The sequence below is a fragment of the Teleopsis dalmanni genome, chromosome X, assembly GCF_002237135.1.
Source record: "Teleopsis dalmanni isolate 2A chromosome X, ASM223713v2, whole genome shotgun sequence".
Classification (NCBI taxonomy): domain Eukaryota; kingdom Metazoa; phylum Arthropoda; class Insecta; order Diptera; family Diopsidae; genus Teleopsis; species Teleopsis dalmanni.
In genome coordinates, this window is record NC_051848.1 from 21979282 (window position 1) to 22001463 (window position 22182).

A 22182-nucleotide genomic window follows, 5' to 3' on the forward strand; every position below is an offset into this window, starting at 1 on the left:
ACATTTTTAATTAAATTAAAAGTATTTCTTATTTAACCGAAAATCTCTCCAATATACTAATTATAGATTGCCTAAGCAATTTTTGCAATAAATTAGGTTTCTTTACATTTCAAAGTATTAAATAATTTGAAATTCTTGGGGATTCTGAAAAAATCATTAATATAGAAATCATTTTAAATTCGAGTACATATTTTAACAGGAATCATTATAGTATTTTTTGCAGTGAACTCCAATAATTTTAATATTAAAAGTTTTTGTATTTTATATACCATATTATGAATAATTTACATATATCTCTTTAACTTTTTAAGTGCTTTATAAATAACGTTTAATTAATAAGTCATTAAGCTTAGTTCGATATATTGTAGATATATGATCTATAATATAAATGCATTATAAAGAACTATTCTAAAATTTATTTTAAAAGTTTCAAATATATTGTCTTATGAAATCTTAGATGAAAAACGTGTCTGTAGCATACAAGACTTAGACTTTAGACTTCTTAGACTTTAAATGAATCTTAGACTTTAAGCCTCTTACCTTACCTTTACTTTAACTTTTATTCAAGGCTAAGGATTTTTTTCACATAATTTACTGTAAATACGTATTTAATTTATTCAGAAATATAAAACCTTTTTAAGGCCACAAAGATGCATTTATGCACACACGCAATGTCCTGATTACTTTTGATTACGAAAAACTTTTCTGTGGACTCTCCAAAGGCTTTGCGTGCAATCCATATTTTATTTGCCTGCAAGCGAACGGAACGCCCCGTCGCACAGTAGTCTATTTCGAATGCAAATTGACAAACGTGAGAACAAGAAATTAGATTTTTTTCCTAAGAAATGGTCACATACCATAAACTACTAAGTTTTATATTAAAATATAAAATATATACCTTACTAAAAGAAATAAATCTATTAGATGATTTCTTCATCTAAGAAATGGAAGTAAATTATATGCCCCATTTTTAATAAAATGATAGTGATATGGATATGGATATGGATATGGATGTGGATCATCAAAGAAAAAGTTAGTTTATTAAAAATCCATTAATTTGTTCCGAAATATGTTTTACATTTAAGTTGTTTTGGAAATTATGACACTTCGAATATTAATTGTATAGTACAGAATATTAATTTTTTTTTTCAAGAATACAGATACTTCTTCCGAAATCTCCATTTTCTTAAAAAAATTTTTTTGTTTCAATATTTTATTACCAGAAAACATTTGATTTTTTGCCACTACTGAACCACAGTGCGTCATTCAGCATTTTTTTTTATTGGAAATTTACGAGAAAGTCTATCAAGGAGAAGGAGTATGAGAGTTTGTGTGATTTGCGTAGTTTTCTCACAAATATATGACTTTTATTCATTCTAAAAATAACTTTATGCATTGCTGAATAATTTATTTCTATTATTATTATTATTAATTTATTTTTAAAAAAATTTTTTTTTAATTAATATTTATTTGTTTCACTTATTTTTAAAATATCGATGACATTGATAATAATTTGATTTTCATACTAATACATGTTATTTAATATTGAATACCAATTTTAATATTAATAATAATATTTAATATTTAATATCAATAATAATATCAGTAATAATTTGTAATTTAACGTTAAATTTTCTAGACGGAAGTGACTATTATATTTAATAGAAGCTAGTATATTTTATAAAGAGGTTTTTCGAATAGTAGAGAACTACAACAACAAAAATTTATTTTTTATTATTTTAATTAATTGAATTTTTGGCTGACCACACAGCTGTTTCGAGTTTTTCCAAATACCCATCATCAGCGGTCTTGGAAATAATTCTTGTATTTAATTATTCGTAACTAATTATTTGAGACTGCAAGTACCAGGAATCGAACTCGTGCCCTGACAAATTTGAAGCTCAGAGTCAGCGCACCGTAACCAACTGACCCAAAGCCATACTTGACTTTTATGTTCGCACATTTTTCTGGAGTTTTGTTAATTTATTGTGAAAGTTTTAACAAATTTACTTGTTGTGTTTATATTAGAACGAAATCATAAAGCCGCTGTAGAATAATTGAATTAATTAATTATATTTTTTTTATTTTTAATTGTTAAATTTGAATACTATTCTGTTTGTAGAGGCAGAACTGTGCTATTAATACTTAACGAAAATATTTAATGAAAATATTTATTAAAATTTAATAATTTTTTTCTATTTAGATGATCTTTTTTATCTCATCTTTAACAAAGTTGAATATCAAATGCTTTAAAATTCTTAACATTTTGTTGTAAAATGTTTAAGCCGTTCAAGAACTTCATTAGTTATATACAAAAGAATGCCACTTCCACGACAATATTTGGTGCTCAATGTAATATAGCCAATAACAGCGAAGCTGAGCAGCAATCGCTAACTTTACCCTCTAATTGTAGAGAAAGTCAAGATTCTCCTAAGAGAAAAGCAACGGATATTTTAAAAAAAATGGAACCGACGAAAAAAATGAAACTTGAGGATTACAGTGTTGCCACTGTAATTGATAAGGACATCATGAAAAGTAATTTTGACTATGGTGATGTCGATATAGAAACACAATTAAAAACTACAATTATACCATTAAAAATACCGACGAAAAGCAGTAAAAATGCCTTCTGTGGTGATAATGACGAAAAAGAAATTATCGTTTCAGAAAATTTAAATGAACCGGAAGGTATTAATGGTAAAGAATATATCAATTTGCAAAATAAGGAAATAAATGGCTCAACTGAAGACTTTTACTCGGTAAGCAGTATTGAACTGAATTGTGATGAAGACACAGCTGAAGAGATCGTCATCGAAGACGAAGATGTGGAAGAAAATTTTGTTGATTTATCACAGGACGAGGATACTTATACTGGTAAGCATAATCCTATAATACTCATTTTCTCTTTTTCTATCATCTCCTTCTTCCAGTGAAGCATAGGTTGTATTATTTGCTATTATAACTAAAAATTTCAACTATTCAGTTCGAAAATAAATTAAAATCATATTTTAAATTTTCGATCAAGTTATCATTTACTACATTTAAATTTGTTTTTTTAAATACCTTTTACGTATTTTATTTTTTTTTGAGATATGCATAATTTACAATTTATTTATTAATTAATTATATTAAATGTGTGGTAAAAAATCTAAATTATTTCAACTAATAACTTAAATTCATTGCAGCTGATAGAGAAATAATTGTGATAACTGATGTGGAAATGAATTCGTCTTTAGCTTCGGAAGCTCCTTCTGAGGATCCACTAGCACTTGAGGATTTTGCATCCGCTTGTAGCAAAAAAACATTTTCAACATCTATAGATGAATCTACAATTGATGAAGGTTCAGCTAACGAAGATATTATATGGTTAGATGTTAGTTCAGAAAAGTCAAAAGAATCAATAACACTACATTTCGATAAGGACTTATGTGATACCACACCAAATAGCACTTTATCTAGTTCATCCATAGAAACACCACAACGAACTGCACCAAAGTCAGCACACTCTCAAGAAAGTAACTTAATCAGCAGTCAAACGACTGCCGTTGTTGATACCACAGACGAGCTGCCCAGTGATAATTCAGACTCAGGTTTAGGTAATGAAACTATAAGATGCACTATAGATGCTAACTCCTTAGCTGCTGCCTCAAGCACAACACCAAAATCGCCACTACAAAAATCTACCAAACAAAATGAAAATTTTGTTAATACTTCGCCAAATCATTCGATAACTCCACTTAGAAGTGCGTTGCGGTCCAGTCTAAAGCGCCGTTTTATAGATAATAGCACTGAATCAGGAGTAGTGGATGAAAAAAAAGAGAAGCGTTCAATTAATTTTGACTCAGTGCAAGTGTTTTATTTTCCACGGCAACAAGGTTTTGGATGTGTGCCATCGACAGGTGGTTGTACCCTTGGTATGGGTGCGCAGCATGTATCTTTTAAAACTCTTACCTTAGCTGAACATGCTGCAGAAATCAGACGTGCCCATCGGTTACAATTACAGGAGATAAACCCGCGCGGCTCTTCTGAGGATGAGACTGAAGAATCCGAAGAAGACTATTTGAGTGAAGGCAGTGGATCAGATTTAGATGGTGAAACAAATGGTTTCCTACAACCAGTTTCTCCACGGCAAAGACGATCAATATTAAAGGCAGCGGGAGTACGTAAAATTGATGCAAGCGAAAAAAAGGAATGCAGAGATATACGAAACTCTCGTGACAATTGTGGATGCACTTGTCGAGATTTTTGTGATCCGGAAACATGTTCATGTAACCAAGCAGGGATCAAGTGTCAGGTGAGAAATACTTTTATGATCATATACTGATATACTTTATCCAAATTTTTCATATACATAATGGAAAGGGATTATATTAGTTTGAAGTAGTTGTTACAAAGACTTAATTATAAGGAGATAATTGTATAATTTAGTGATAAACTACAATAAAATTTTTAAGTAACAGTGTGTTTTATAACTGCTGATTTTGAATACTTGTCAGTATGACTCTAATTGATTGTCCATATACCATAAAAATTGAATACTTGAAATCTTCTTGTATATATAGATATTTTGGTCAAAATGGATACTAATGTATGTATAATTACATATTTGGCATATTTAAGTCATATCAATTTATACATACCTATGTGAATATTGCTGTTATACGTATTCATATATATGTTTTTATCTATTTGTTTAGTGTGTCTTTTTAACAACGAAACTCAAGCAGGAGTTTATTCTAATCACGAGTGCCAACAGCGGTCTTTAATCTTGCATACTGTTAAAGTATGTTTTTCTGGAATATATTTAATTTGTAATTTGGTTTTTAACAGACCTTCTAAATAAATATGATATATGCATCAAGCTGTACGAAATCTCCTAATGTCTCGTGTTAACCAAATACTTGTTAGGTATAAACTTGTCTATTTCTAATGTTTGTCTTAATCGTAATTCTACTAAACATTAATTTATTTTATAACATATTTTTACGTCAGCCCAATCAATTCATGAGTTGGCAAGATTCCCGAATTTATTTTCAATTTGGTTTGAAGCAAGCTCCAACACACAGTTTTTCCTTTTCTCCTGTACTGAATTCCACTCAGTGAATTTCCAATTATAATCTTTTTACTTGATATATTCAAGAATGAGATACAAAACTACTCGGGTAACATTTTTTGAACCAAATTGAGGCAACAGTTTTTGCATGACAAGCTCTTATCTAAATTAAATATTTGAATGCATTATAAACATGCCGTATACAATAGAGCTGAGAGATTGAAATTTATAAAAGTCTACTAAACAAACTACTGAATCAAATATAATTTTTTATAAGAACAAATTTACCATTTATATAGCGAAAATCATCACTAATAGCATAGAGAAGAATTTGATTTTAATTTAGTGGTCTCAAGAACCTGTAGTTATAATATGAAGATAGAATTATTTGTGTATAGTTTTGAATAAAATGTTTTTTATTTTATTTTTTTTAATGTTAGGTTGATCGTCTTATGTTTCCCTGTGGTTGTTCACGAGATGCATGTGGTAATACTATCGGTCGCGTGGAATTTAACCCATCACGTGTACGTACGCACTTTATTCATACAATTATGCGTTTAGAAATGGAGCAGCGTCCTCAGCAAAGTCCAAACAATGGTCTCGGCTATGGTTTACAGTCAGTTGGGGCACACGTGTTAAATTCACCACCGCATCAGCTCGCAACAAATTTTTATTTATCAAATATGCATTCACAATCAAACTATAGCTCAGGATATGCCTCACCTGCTTATAATAATAATGAACATACTGCCAATTATTATCAGTCGCAACAAGATCACCAACAGTTACCTCCTACGCATTACAATAGCGTATCAAGCACACATTTTGGGCTAGAAGGTTTAGATTCAAATCTATTTAATGGCACTACCAGTTCAACACCTGCTTATGGCGAAATAATTCCTGCCTATGGTAATATGAGCACTGCCCCTTCTCATACACCGTATTATACCATCAATTATCCAAATGTTAATACTGGTATACAAAATCAGGTACCTAAATTTAAAAACAAGTTACATTTATTTATATTATTTAATCAATTATTTTACATTAGGTATCAGAATATTCACCTTACCATCTGCCTTCATCCACGAGTTACCTACCACAAGCAACATTTAGTTCGTGTGCGGTACCTTCTGAACCACCGTACGGTTCGGCTACAACTACAGCAACTACTACGCAGTATCATAGTGGTTCTCCAATAAGCCTTGATACCACCGCCTCAACTAGTTGCACTGCAATTGAAGCAAGCGAAACTAATTTCATTAATTTGAGCGCCCCAATCGCTAGTTCCTCGCGCTTGTCACAAATAAATGATTTACTACAACATAATCGGAATACCACAGCAGCCTTAGTAGCTGTTACAGAGAGTGCGACTGCGAGTGCGAGTGCAAGTGCGAGTACAAACTGTTTAGCGTCACATACCGTAGTACTTTCACATACAGTAACAGTCGTAAATGATTCCATAGATACTCCACCGATTGAAAACATGCCCAAGCCGTACACAGTTTTCGAGGAACTGAAACCAGCAATAATTGTTTCTGATATAAGTAAGCAATGCAACGATGAAATTGAATTAGAAACTGTATGTATCGATAGTGACAGCAGCGTAGAAGTAGTTGATGTTGATAAGTCTACCGAACTAAATTGCAATTCACCAGTTGACATAATTGTAGATAATCTAGATGCCGTTATTGAAATTAAATCGGATGATTTTGACGCCGCTGATGTTGATAATATTGATAAAGGAAATGATAAAAATGATATAGAAGAAATAATTGAAATAAAAACTGATGGCAACTTTGTGGAAAGTCAGAATATAGAAAAGCTAGATTATACAGAAAATGCTGGAGACAATGAAGAATTAGTTGAGAAAAAAATTATAAGTGATTTCGTAGAAAACGTGGAAGCTAATGAAACTAAAAATGAAATACAAAACAGTGAACCAGAGCAACACATTGAGACGGTTACAATCACAAAAGCAATTTTAATTATTGAGACTGTCGAGGATACAGATAATTCTAAGAGTTTAGATAACAGCATGGAACTTACAGAAGCTTTAACAACTCGCAAGGAAATTATTGATGAGATTAATGAAAATACTAATGATACTAAAATTAGACTTATCAAGAATGAGACAAATGATGTAGATGTTGTTGAAAAAATTGATTGTATTAACGCAAGTAACGCAAGTTGCGAAGTAGTTGATAAAGAAGAAGAACTTAAGCATTCTGTTTGTATAGATGTTGAAAATTCTCCAGAAGTAGTAGAATCTGTAGAAGTAAAACTAAATATTTGTGCTGAAACAGAAAAAGTGAATTGTATTGAAGATAAAGTAAATAAATCTGTTGTACCAGAAGTTCATGAAGAAACAGCATGCTCTGGACAACTAACTCAAAAAATTCAAAGTTCTGTGGAAGCTGAAAATATTGATAACATATCTGGTAAACCAGTCAAATGCGATTAAAATTACTTTAAAGAAATCATTACTTATTTGATACTAAATATATTTACTTAAGAGATTTGTTGCTATTATATTTAAAGAAAGACCGCAATAATAAGTAAGCAAAAATTCAACGCCACAAGGAATGGCGTTGCCATAAGTAACTTAAAAACTTTATAACAGAAATGATGCCAGATTTGCCTTACTATAATATTTTCAACAGTTTCCCTTAAATCGGATGTCATTTCTTAAAAATTACGCTAAATCCATGTTGAGTGATTTTTGAAACTTATAAAAAATTCGTGCGCAAATCCGTTTACATATTTTCAAGCGTCACTCTTTACAAGGAACGCTTACATTTGTATATTTCTCGTGTCGAAGTTCTCCTTATTTAAAAGCTCAATTCTTACAGCAGCATAACTCATTTTTAATGTATTTTATATATACTTATTTTTCTATTTATCTCGCGCAGTGAAAGCGTGCTGGGCCCATAACTTGTAGAAATAACCTGTTACCGTAAGTAACTTAAAAACTATGTAACAGAAATGATGCCAGTTTTGCCTTACTAAAATATTTTCAACAGTTTAAGTTATTTTTTTTTAGCTTGAACACATTTAAAATATGTGTTCAATACCAAATCCATTTGGTATTGAATATAAGTTGTTTAATTATAAAATTAATTTTCAATTTTTAACTTCCAACATTCAAACGAATTTAACACTATACACTATACACTATACACTATATATTAGACACAAGCAACAATATTTGACATTATATATGACTTCTATTTAACTAATATATTTAAAACCATATATCGTTTTTTGTATAATTTATAGCCTTAATTTATACATACATAATATTTGTGTTTATGTATATATGTTTTTATGATAAATATTACATTTTAATTGTAATTAGACTTACAAACATGCCTACTTCATAAATACATATACAACAAGTATACATTTTTAAGAAACAAATATATATAAACAAGTTATTTTATTGTAAAGATATAATTTTATAATTTTGTTAAATATAAATGTAGTGAAACTATTTAAATTATAATTTATTATATGAGTTAGAATTTTAATTTATAGATTAAGCCACAATTTGCTGTATCAAAAGCTGTATTTTGAACATAAATTTTAAATTAGAAATGAAAATTAATGAAATTAACCCTAAGATTAAAATTTATATACTCCTATATATTAGGTTAACATTATGTTATATAGTGTTTTATTAAGATCTTTAAGTTTAAATGTCAGCAAATCCCAAGTCCCTTTATTATATAGTTAAGTTCTCGCTAGATATATAAAAATAAAACAACAAAATGGTTTAGATTTAACATTATATATTATACATAAAATTATGTATTTTTTTTATATATTGAAACTAGCATTTACTGTGATTTATTTTGTGACTTAATATATTTGTTAAAAGATTCTATTTGTATTTTCTAAAACCAAATGCCTTCTGGACATTTTTCGAACTTCATAGATTTAAAAAACACATTAGTTGATTGTTATGTCAGAGATTTAATTATATAGTAGACTTTTGCACAGCTGCGTATCCAGATCCTTGACATAATTTACAGATACTAAAACTAAACAATTCTGATATATTTTGGTTTTCTATTGAATTACTTTAACTAAAAATATTGATAATGAAACATTGAAACATTTGAGAAACTCATTTACTATAAAAAAAGATATGATGAAGGAGTTAGTTATAGTTTTTGAGCGAAGAGTGTATTTATATACGTATGTATAAACGTAAGAATAACAACAATAATTAAAACATAAAATAAATAAATAGATATGTTTATGTATATATGGATGGGTATATAAATCAAACTGCCGTTTAATCTTATTATTTAATTGTATAAAAACTAAGACAAAATACCTTTCATTATTTCAAATGTGTTTTATATGCAATGTTTTTTATTAAGAGAAATATTTTTGTTTGTTATTTATAAGTATTTAATCGTTTGTAATATAATATTTACATTTTTTTTTACCAAGTTTTAAAAGGAACTTTCAACCTATTAAGATTTAAGTCCATAAGTGTATAGTAAAAATATAGTTCAATAATGACAATATATGCCATTTATTTATTTATAATTAAGAAATGTATTTATATTATTTTGGTAAAAAAACTATTTAAACTGATTTCATGACTTGTGAAAATGTTTTCACACATGTAGTCATACTTATTTCCATTATTAACAAAGATAGTTCTCATTCAGATATTTAAATGTTATAATCAAAGGAAATTATTTAATTGAACAAATATTTATTATGTTTTATTTATATTATTAAACTTTTTGGATATCTTGTATTACTAATCTATTCATGGCTTTTTGTCACGCTTCCTTTAAGAACAGCTTTTCTACATTTTTTCTATGTATGAATGGATTTCAGAACCTTGTATTTTAAATTTTTTAATGAAATTTGGCAATAATTGAAAGTCGCCGGCACATATCAAAATATACCTTCGAAACAAAAAACATTTATTTTTTATTAAATACATATTTACATTTCATTCAATATTTAAAACAATACTAAAAAAAATATTAAGTCACAAAATAATAATCAGTCAATGATTACAATATTTATTATGGATATGCTAAAAATATATAGCTCTTATATTGTTTAACACTATTTTTGTTTCATTTCAAATTTTGTAATTAATTAATTTTTTAATTATTGGTTACTGTTTTTCCAATATTTATTTGGCTTAAATTAAATTTGTGAGTATGTCATAAACAAATTCTTCCTGAAAAAAAATATATGAAATAACTTTAGATAAAATTCTGTAGTTTATTGCTTTAAAATATAATTTAAACAATTTATAAAATAGTAAAAGCGTATAACTTTTTTTACTTCTGTAAGATACTCAAAGTTAGTAAAATATAAATTTCTTTTCATATATATAAAGCATTAAACTAATGTTAATTTGGCATAACTATAAATTATTGTTACTTTTTTGATTCTACTCATTTTTTTTAATTGTAGTATTTTTTAAACTATTTAACATAACTTGAACTATTTACAATTAATCGAAATATATTAAAAGACTCCATAAAATACTTATATACATTATTATATAGGATTGTATATTTTTGCATTTTCAATAATGTTTATTTATTAAATAAATATATAATTTATATAAATTGTAAAAAAAAAATTTAGCGCCATGCACTAAAGTGTAAATTCAATACAAACAAAAAGTATAATTTGTATATTGTTTTTTTTTATTTATTTTTAAATACTTATAAATTCTGAAAATCAAATATTTAACTTTGTTAACTTTTAACTAAATATATATATATATATAGATATAATTTTTAAAAATATTGTGTAAGTAATAGCAAATAATGGCTTTGTTAACAAATGGAATTAATTTATAATATATTTTCACTTTTAAAATATATTTTTTAATTTTTGTTTTAATTGTGTAAATAGTTTTATAAACAATTTATGAAATCGTTTATTTGAAATTAAGAGATTATTTGGCTTGAATATATTAATTTCAAATTATTCTTAAATCTTTTTTTTTAAATATGAAATTCTTGAAATTATATAGTATATTTCTTACATATCAAAATATATTCTATACCAAAGTCTATAATTTATATTATTTATATATGTTATAAAAAATTCTTTATTCTTAATATATTTTATTATTTTTATTTAAAAATTTGTCTGTAATTTATGTTATTTATATATGTTATAAAAAAATTTTATTCTCGATATATTTCATTATTTTTGTTTTAAAATATACATATATGTTATGAAAATTTTAATTACATTTTATAGGGTAGAAATAGGAATTGTATATTTTAGTTAATTCAAATAAACTATTTCGTCAAAGGATATTTGTACTTTTTGTTTAATAGTTCGCTTGTTTTTATTTAGTTCAATTGATCATTTAGTTCAGTAATATATAAATAAATCCATTTATTTCTGTTTGGTATAGACCACACACAAGTACCGCTCTATTTTTACTTCAATCACAAATACCATTAATGAACCAATTTTAAAAATTTTGTGTATATTATATTAAAACACCAAATTTCTACATATAAAATAAAAAAAAATTGAAAGTAAACTCATTGAATTCCTAAAGGAAAAATATTGGTATTTTCAAAATTAAAATATCCACCAAAAATATAAGTTTTATGCTTGAAACTATAGTAAAATAATTTTCAAGAGAAGTGCATAGCAATATGTGGAGATCGGTTTGCTCCCACAACATGCACTTGTTTCATCAACAAATATAAATGGAAAAAGTGGTACTGATTCAACATAGCTACTCTAATGGAGCAGCTTTCTAAATTGACATATTGTTTAATAAACAAAATTTTTAATCAATTGATCTTGTCAATTGATATTTTCCCTTAATTACACATTAATATTAATATCAAATATTAATATTAAATTATACAAATAAAGCAATTATTAAATAAAATAATAAAATTAATGATTGAATTAAAATGACTAATTGAACTAAACTATTTCACTAGTAAACGAGAAAGAGCGGAATGAACTCTATTAGTTTGTTTATAAAGTTCTGCTATATAACTATATAATTTTAACTTAGTGTTTTGCTCATTTTAATTATATTTAATAATATTAAAATTCTAACATTATGCCTGCTATTATATATATATATAAAATTGTATATTATTCAAAAGAAAAATATATATTAATTAATTAATGTATATAATTGGTATATATTATGTATTAACTGGTCAATTCTATGCCATACATATGTTTTATATAAAAAAGTTTGAAATTTTTATTTTTTTTAAATACAGCTTTATTGATATTCGTTAATTTTTAAAATAATTTAATAAAATGAAATACACTTATTGACACAATTCCGATTACCTCAGTGGGGCCATTTAACAATGAATAAGTTCGAAACCTACCTACCTCTTATTACTTGTCGTTTGTTGTCTTGTTGTGACCTGCGAATGTCTATAATAGATAACATAAAAGGAATTACAAATACATGGGTTAGGATGTGGGTAGGTGATTGTAGTGTGAAAAGGGAGAATATTGTTTAGGAACACTAATGGAACGAGTGCAAAGATCCATTAGACTTAAGGTAGTGTGTGCGTTAGGACATGAAAATAGATTAGCGAGATTTTAGGAATTGAGCTGCAATTAGACCATATATTGGAAATTGATAGTCTGAAGAGTGGTAACTCTTTATGGAAGTGATTATTCAGGTAATTCACTAGCAAAAAAATATAGATGTTATTTTAATAATATTGAAGCGAAAATTTCTCAGACTTCGAAGACTGCAATATCTACCACTGGTAAAAAAATAATTGGTAGTTTTTAAACTCGTCGTTTATGCAATCAATAAATAAGATGTATATACTCATTGGTGCTAGATGACTTTTATAGTTTTTATTAATGCAATCACTGTAAAAAATTCAAAAATTTAATCCCTAATTTCTTCTAAAGAAAGCCCTGTCTGTCGGTATATAAAATGATGATCAAAATAGATGACCCCACTTAAACCATACACAGGAAATCGGCTTTGTGTCATTTAGTTTTGTTATTTTATTATTTAAGTAATTATTTTTTTATTTGTTAATATATAAATTATTTTTTAAGAAATATATGTATAGTATATTTTTTATTTATGTTTATTTATTACAATTATCATTTATGTTCTTGTATTTTATTTGTTTTTATTTATTAATTGATTATTTTAAACAGTTACATATATCTTATCATAACGTATATACATATATATTTTAACATACATTTTGTTTTTTGTTTCCAAAACAATTAAATATATGTCCTATAGATATGGTACTATCAATTAAAAGACCATAACTATAGGAAGTTGATTCCTTGGTGTTGGAAATTCGAAAGGGAGAAAATGTCTGTTTTTACTGTCAATCAAGGAAATGCTTCACATTATCTGTATAAAATAAAATATATAGATATTCGAAAATGAAATCGAATAATGAATACGGCCAGTCACGCTGTTATCTGTAGTAATCGAACTGGGTTTTTTTTTTCATTCCGGTTAAATAAATTAAAAAAATTTGTCGGTTCGGTTCCGTTTTTCGTTAGAAAAAATTTCATTTTTATCATGTTTAAATTTATTTTATTTCCTTATTTGAGAAATATTATTAAACTTATACAATGAAGAGACGAAGTTTTACATTTATAGATATAAATTGCTTTGGAGATCTTAACTTCAACTGAAGAGGAATGTGCGTACATAAACAGGTACGAATTTTCACGGTGATGAGTCCAAATAAATATTTCTTTTTTAATTCAAATGATCATTTCAAATTAATTAAAATGATCGTTTCGTTTTTACGATTTGAAATTCTGTAGAAAAACTCCACTAACATGTAATTTCAGGTCATAAAATTACCATAGCCAATTTCATAATCATAACTTAAGTCTCAATACTGACTAAAGACATAGTAACCATCAACTCTGCTAAGTTGATTCATTCTTACATCAGTTTTGAGACTTAAGTAATAACTATAAAATCACTCATTTTTTCAGAAAACCAAAATCAAGATTTTTATATTTTCCTATGAAGGAATTTTGTAGTACCTATCAAGTTCTATTTTGCTATTATAATGATTTAAAGTGATATATCATCGTTATCTTTTTTTATAAAAAAAAATGCAAGTTTGTTTTTACTATTCCACATTGTTAATCATATACTCTGGTGATTTTGTCTATAATCAAACTATTGTTAGAATATTGTATAAAATCACCGGAATCAGTACTGATCCTCAAAAATAATATGCTGATTACAATCGAGTTAAGCAGGACGCTACTATTCTTTAAGACGCACTTGTAGGAGAGTTGAAAGACTCTGACAGATAAAATGAATTGGCAATGTATTGGCTATACGTTTCACCAAAAATAAATACAAGAACACTATAAGTTTATTGATTTTTTTTACACAAAATTATTATATATGTGTCTATATATTATTTTATAATATGTTGATATATATATTATTTTATAATATATTGATATATATATTATTTTATAATATATTAATATATATATTATTTTATAATATATTAATATATATATATTGTAAATGCCATAAATAAGTTTTGTAATTATTTATCATTACTAAAATGTACCTTATACTATTTATAACAAGTGTCATTTAAAAAAATCTTATTTGAGCCTTAAGTTTTATAAAGAAGAATATTGTTAGATTTTGTTGCTTATAAAAACTATAACATATTATGGAATTATAATGTCGACATAACCATTTAAGTATAATTATATTTTATTTTAATTAATTACTAGCTCAACTACTAGATCAGCGACGTTGTCAATATATAGAACGAAGCGCGGCTTTCCATTGATTTAAACTGTATATATAATACTCTACGCTTGGATTAAAATTGCTTATGCCTGTTTAGTAATATACAGATATAAAATATTCTAAATATGTGATTATATTTTTGTATATATTATTAAAAACTTTATCAAATTTTGCAAATGCATATATGGTTTTTTTGCCACTCAGCAATATTTTAAAACTTCTGCAAAAATACCATATAAAACTAAAAATCGTTAGTGGATTGATTTCGGAAGTTGTATGATGTATTTTTAATTGTAAATACATATGCCTGCCTTAGATTGCGATCATTTATAAAATATATATATACATATATAAATATATATATTATATTAATATTAAGTAGTGTTTAGTTTAAAAATTTTGATACCCAATAGAACTTAGTATAGAGCCTTTTACATAATACAATGAAAAAAATTTACATAATTTATAACATATATTAATATATATATATATACTTATACATATATAATTAGAAAAGTAAACCAAATGGATTTATAAAACTTTTATAGTTTTTTGTTAAACTTTTTAGTAATAAGTAGAATATAGTATAATTAAGAATAAATTTGTTTTATATATGCATTAAAATTTGTAATAAAATTTTCACGTTTGCTAACGAAAATCAAGTAAATACAAATGTAGCGTAGATACCTCTTAAGTATACGTAAAAGTTATATAAACACATATATGTATATATATACATATATTAGATATATACAATACATTTCTCAATACATTTATCTTCAATATGAAGTCGAAGTTCTATTGCTTTGTATATATTTTTAACGCCAAACAGTTTTAATATTTGCAAATAAAAAAGTTTCTTAAAAAATTGAATTTAATTGAATTGACATTAAGTTTCAATTTAATTTTTAATTATTTATACACATTTAATAAACAATTTTATTAAATAAAACTTTTTTTTTGACCACAATAAACGTAAAGTTCAAATTGATATTAAATAACGTTTCTAGTTAGAAAAGTTAGACTGTATTATAAAATTGCCTTTTAAATCCATAATGAAATTAGTGAGTTTGTAATAGCAATAAATTTTATATATATATAATATTCATACAAATAATTATTATAATATAATATTTGTATATTAATACAGTTTACACCAAACCAATATTATATATGCATATAACATATATATAATAAATTTATGAATATGAACAATTATGGAAAGACATATTAAAGAAATATTAGACTCCAAAACGAAATATGACAAGAGAAAAATAAATTCAAATTTAAAAATAAAAATATTAAAAAAAAAAAATACAAATAAAAAGAATTAAAACAACAAATACTAGCACAGATTAAGTTTAAAAATTAAATGTATATTATGTACTTACAACATATGTATATACATATATAACAAAAAATACTTGTAGTATGTACGAAAATACACTCCTTATAATGTTAACAGAAAGAACCAAAATTTTCATTAAAAGAGGGGTAAATCCTCTCGTTAATATTAATTAATAAAAATTAATAAAAACAAATTAAATATTTTATTGTTTTTAATACTTATTTATAAGTAAGCGAATCTTATTAAATTATTTTTTGTGTTTCAATTAATAATAATAATTTATTAAGATAGTCAAATATTCATTCACTATACTTTAAATTAAACATATTTATTTATTATTTTATTTTTATTTATATTTTTATTAAATTTTTTTTAAATAAATTTAATAAGATTTTTTAACTGTAAATATTATTCAAAATATTTTTTTTTTCGTCACCAGAAATAAATACTTAAAAACAACAATCTTATTCGAATCATAAGAATTAGAGCGGATATATATATTATTTATAATTTATATATATATACATAGGAAGTACACTGCACACATTAAATAATCTATATAGATACACCAAAGAAGAAGACGAATAACGCAATAGTTATTGGTATCAAAAACCTACAATTACTAGACGATATATCAATTCCAACTTGCAACACCCTCATCATATCATGTCATATTCGGCACACAACTCTGAATTTGAATGGACGTGTGCTGAGTATCAGCGATCCAATTTTTCATAAAAAGTATAGTAAAATTCTAATTGACATCATGCTTCATAAGATTACCCCAAATGGGCCATATATTCTCTGCTAAAACAAGGGAATACAGTAAGTAGAATCAAATCCGATCCCAAAACAGATAAAAGAATCATCGTGGTCACAAACACGACATAAAAAGCAGATCAACTGCCAATGATCAAAAGATAGCATTAGCAACTCATTACTCTATTATGAACCATACTACAAATTTTGTAGAAGTACAGATCATCAACAAAGAGCCAAATTATAGACGTAGACTTATACTTGAAATGTTACATATAATTGATGTTCCGGACAATCAGAGACTAAACTACAAAAGAGACACAGAGGGTCTTGTACAAATCCACAGGTCTGTAAACAATCATAGGAGAAAAATTTAATATAGAATTAATAAATTTAAAATCATATTTTTTCTCTTCCATTGTTTGTTCAATTAGTTTTGTTTTTTAATTTAAATTGTTTTTAATAAATTTAATTTTAATTTATTTTAATTTTAATTTTAATTAATTGTAATTTCTAAATTTATATTTCGCTTTTGTGTTAATAAAATTATTTATATCTTCTAACAATTATCGTTAATAAAAACACTTGCTATTTTCTAGAATAAATATCTTACTTATATCTTAATATAAATTTTTTCCATTTTCTTTCAATAAATAGTTTTATTGACTAGTCTATCTGGATCCATAGTTTTCAGTTAAAGCAAGACTACATCGACCAGGAGTTGACTAAGGCACTCACTAATGCTTCTAATGAAAGAGAGCCCACGGCGGATAACTGCGTTGATCGTTATCCTATGAGTAACGATGATTACATTTCATCTCTTCTATGAGTAAAGCTTATATACTTAATTTCATCTAGTTCAAGTTCATGATTGTGACTCTGTGTTGATAGCAGTAATTGTATTCAGCTAACCAGTCTAGTGTTACTGACACAATATATAAAAATACTAATATTAACATTTTTTATAAAACAATAAACACTGAAATTTGATCAGAAGTTTGTGAAGATTATTTTATATACTTCGTAGAAAGAATCCAATGGATTTTCGGAAACAATTTTCTTCCACTGTACAGTTTCTAAACTTAATAAACAAGTCATGTCCAAAAAATTTTTTTTCTTTTTTATAAAGCCTTAAATTATTTTAATAGATTGTGATTAAAATAGTACCCAGAAAAATAATGATCTGCGGCAAAAATTTATCTGATCCTTTGATTCTATCTCTACATGATCTGGCTCTACTTTCAATGTGTTCATATTGTAGAAATATCAATACTATGAGGTAAACACTTACAGCCAAATAAAATGCAATCTTTTATTGCGTTACTATTACTATTATTGATAAATTCCTTAAGTAACTATTTGTAGGGACGATATTCTGACAGTAAGCTATAGTATTTCTCTTATAGAAGGATTTTGCAAAATGGTTTTCTAATCAATTTTGGTAAGTTGATCTTTTTAACTTGATACAACTCTACTGTAAGGTTTATCATGGTATTAAATGTATTAAAATCTCCAAAAACAAAAGCTTACTATTGGAAAGGCATTCACTTGTGTAATCCGCTTGTAACTGCTTGTATAATCTCTTTGGGGATGGTGAACGGCACTTGGTCGTCATGGTTAACGAGTGGCTCCGGCCGTTTTTGGAAGCTTAGTAAATAAATAATCAAATTTCTGGATTTGTCCATAGAAATGCGCTTGTTATTAGTATTTTTTTTCTTGACACTTGCGCGTTAAGCGCCATGTGTCGTTCAGCACCCCCCAAAGAGAGTTTACAAGTAGGTTTGAGCGGGTTACCACAAGAACAATAGTATTTTTTTACCGTCTATTGGATCGAATTTCTAATTTTTTGTTTTAAAATCTGTCATGTAACCTCTGCATTCTTTAAATTGTTGGTATCTTTGAATAACTTCGTACTTGAGGTGTATATGATTCGAGTTGCAACATTATGGCTTATTTTAAGTCAACTTAGACTTAAAATAAAAATTTATAAGTATAAAATAAAATCGTTTTAATAATAGTATTCAGTATCTAAAATATTATTCGCGTCCTTTTCTTTAATTTTATATGTCAACACTTATACAGCGTCTTTCAAAAAAAAGGGTAAGTAAGGTACTTGAGTGAGTGATCACATTTGTTAATTTTTTTTTTTGTTGACAACAGCTTATACAAAACATAGAATATGTATATATACACTTATATACATTCACTTTCTTTTTAATTTCCAAGAATATCATATTTATAAAAAAAAACGTGTTTTTCAAATTAAACTTTTCAGCTACTTTGTATATCGAATATATATACAATTATTGGTTCCAGTATGGGCTGGGTCTATGTCCCGAGTTCACTCATCTTTTCTGACAATGAAGAAGAACTTATAAACATAAATTTTGAACTTAACATCTAAATGATAACTATATGTTCGTGGTCATACACTTATTCATATATTTTTTTGTTTTTGTTTAAAATAAAATTAAGAAGATGTAGTGCTATATGGGTCTGAACATTACAAATTATTTCAAAAATTATAAGTCTTCAAATTTTTTTTTTATCTTCATGTTATTAATTAATTAAATGCAATCAGAAAGTTCTAATGTTATTTGAAGGGTGTAAAACTTTTTTAATAAATAGCAATTAGAATTTTACTATATTTTTTTGTTATAAAAAAAACTGATAAGAAATTTTTATGTAAACATAAGCACTTTAAATTAACTAACAAAATTACGAAACTGATAAAGGTTTTTCACCTTAAACTGTCCTTTGTGAAAAAGTGAATTGCATATAAAAATTTCATTATAAAATACATAATATTACTTAAAAAATAAACTAAAAGTTGTATACATACACAGACAAAATAATAGTAGTATTGTATTAATATATAATATTAATAGAGAAATAAGAAAATTATGTTAAGGCATTAGATACTATTATTAGAAATGCGTACAATAATAGAATAATTATGATGAAATAATGCAAAAAAAATATTATTGTGAAATCTCTCATCTATCGGCCCAACCTCTAATGATCTAATTTAACTGTTATATTGTTGCTGTTGTGGTAGCCCGCAGTGATCTGGAGAGCAGACAACATAAAAGGAATTGCATCTCGAGGGTGGTGGTGATTCAAAGGCATTTTACAACTCTTATTATAATACTATGCGTTTAAACTTACAATTAAAGAAAATTCCTTACATTTTTTAATTTTTATTATTTACATAAAGTTTAACAATTACAATGTTTACAATTACAATTTTATTAAAATTTTAAACATCAATTTTATAAAATTTTACACAGTGCACATATATTTAATAATAAAATACATAAAAATCGTTAAGATATATTGTTTTAAGCTCACAAATTAAGCGACTTATACATTATAAAAATATTTATAACTATAATAATAGTTAAAAATCATTGCATGCATAAAAACAATAAGATCTTATAAACATTTTCTCAAAGGGTTTTTTTTTTAAATGTGATCACAATATTTGTATTTAATAAAGGAAACGTTAAGATAGTTTCACAAAAGAAGTTAAAAAAAAACTGAAGACATATAACAAAAGACATTTCAATTAACTTTTTCATCGTTATAAACCACACCAACTTGTTGCCTTATTTCGTCTTCAATGCGAGCAAATAACAAGCTGTCATTATGTGAAACAGTTTCATTTTCTATTTTACCATTAATTAAAGCCTGACGCACTGCCTCCGCTTCATATCTCAAACCTTCAGAATTCATAAAATTAGTTGGATGTGAGCCATTTGGCAATACCCATTCACGTTCCTTTCCATCAATATCGATGATCTTAATAGGACACCAAAAATTAATTAACTAAAAATAAATAATTTGAGTTTAACCCACTGTCACATGTACATAGCTTTAAGGATTTTTTTTTCACTTACAGTTATTTCACCTTTGGTACCTTTTATAATAGCTTTATTATCCAACTGTTTCTTTCCGCTCAACGAAATTTTTGATATACGATTGCGTGTGTAATGTAATTCAGCATTTACTGCGATGTCAACACCCTCAGTATTTACTTCGCCGTTAGCTACGATCTTTACTGGTGGTTCTTGAAAAGCCCATTGTGATACTTGTATGGCATAAATGCCCAAATCCAATATGACCCCACCGCCTAAATCATTTTTGCTAAAAATATAAATATAGATCAATAAATTTAATGTCAAGAGAGATAGATAGATCAATGTATGTATTTAAGAGATTGAGATTTTGAAATTAAATGGATTTCATTTAAGAACAACCAGTAGAAGCAAATAGCAAGCATTACATAAAAATTTGGTTATTCCAAAAAATATATTCTTAAAATCAAAATAGGAAAACACAGCAAATCTAAGGAATAAATAATTTCTTTCATATAGTTCAAGGTAATCAAACATCTTATCGTTTACAATACTAATTGAAGATTGTCTTATTGTTTGAGACTTATTGAGAGTTCTACACTTTTTCAAGTCAATTGCCGGATTCGACTTTACATGGGTATGTTTTAATTTGAACTCCATAAATGAATGTTAACTGCTCTGTGTGAGATAAAAACCCTGATCGCTTGATGTTTTCTCTACAACCTCATCATGACAACTGCACATGCCTCTAGTGATAGCACGCATTCAAAACACATGTATATTGGGTTCCAAAAACGGCCGGGTCTACGTCCTGAAACCACTTCTAAATTCCGACGACCAAGTACTGTTCATCAACCCTCAAAATGGATATTGCAAGCAGATATTCCCACAGGCTACAGCATAATGTATACTTATCTAATTAAGACCTGTAGTGACTTACATAAACTAATAGAGAGAACTAATTGTTATATTTCAGAGAAGTGTTTGTGTTGTGGTTTGGAGAGCAGAAACCTCCATATGTGACAAATATGTGACGTTTACCAAATACTCTATGCTAATGCAATTATTAATCTGAATAAATGTTAAAAAAAGGATATAGGGATTCGCAATGTAGTCCGTATTATTTTTTCTAGAGTAATGGTATGTCTGATCAGCTTTTTAGCTTCATTGGCCCAATATTCCAAATCTCGGAATTTATATTATATGTACATTGTTTGCTTTACTTATATTATTGAGATGTTAGCAATAAAACGATATAGCTTTAGACTTTATCGCTTCATAGACAAGTGTTTTGATAGCAACTTGAATGCCCATGCGACTGCTACATTGATAAAGAAAATAGAGTTTCATATTTTCTCAACATTAAAAATTACTGACACAAATAATAAAT

The 22182-nt window shown here is 26.4% G+C and overlaps 2 protein-coding genes across 3 annotated transcripts in view; one reads left to right on the forward strand and one right to left on the reverse strand.

The window, feature by feature from the left end:
- Positions 1 to 2221: 2221 nt before the first annotated feature.
- On the forward strand, positions 2222 to 7572 carry LOC119687876. Its single transcript, XM_038102404.1, has 4 exons — positions 2222 to 2874; positions 3186 to 4294; positions 5494 to 6042; positions 6105 to 7572. The coding sequence occupies exons 1-4, from the start codon at positions 2277 to 2279 to the stop codon at positions 7515 to 7517; spliced, it is 3669 nt and encodes a 1222-aa protein (XP_037958332.1). The 5' UTR covers positions 2222 to 2276; the 3' UTR covers positions 7518 to 7572.
- Positions 7573 to 20212: 12640 nt separating this feature from the next.
- Positions 20213 to 22182, reverse strand: part of LOC119687712 (trans-1,2-dihydrobenzene-1,2-diol dehydrogenase) — an 8777-nt gene continuing 6807 nt past the window's right edge. Inside the window, exons 5-6 of one of the 2 annotated variants that reach the window (XM_038102128.1) lie at positions 20835 to 21081; positions 20213 to 20763 (exon numbers count right to left, since the gene is read on the reverse strand). In XM_038102128.1, the coding sequence (XP_037958056.1) occupies positions 20500 to 20763; positions 20835 to 21081 (511 nt within the window). In that variant the 3' untranslated portion in view covers positions 20213 to 20499. The remainder of the gene's footprint in view (positions 20764 to 20834; positions 21082 to 22182) is intronic. The other variant, XM_038102127.1, reaches the window with a different exon arrangement.

Coding starts and splice junctions, on each gene's coding strand:
- LOC119687876 (XM_038102404.1), top strand. CDS start 2,277: ATGTTTAAGCCGTTCAAGAACTTCATTAGTTATATACAAAAGAATGCC. Junction 2,875..3,185: donor GGACGAGGATACTTATACTG/GTAAGCATAATC, acceptor AATTCATTGCAG/CTGATAGAGAAATAATTGTG. Junction 4,295..5,493: donor AAGCAGGGATCAAGTGTCAG/GTGAGAAATACT, acceptor TTTTAATGTTAG/GTTGATCGTCTTATGTTTCC.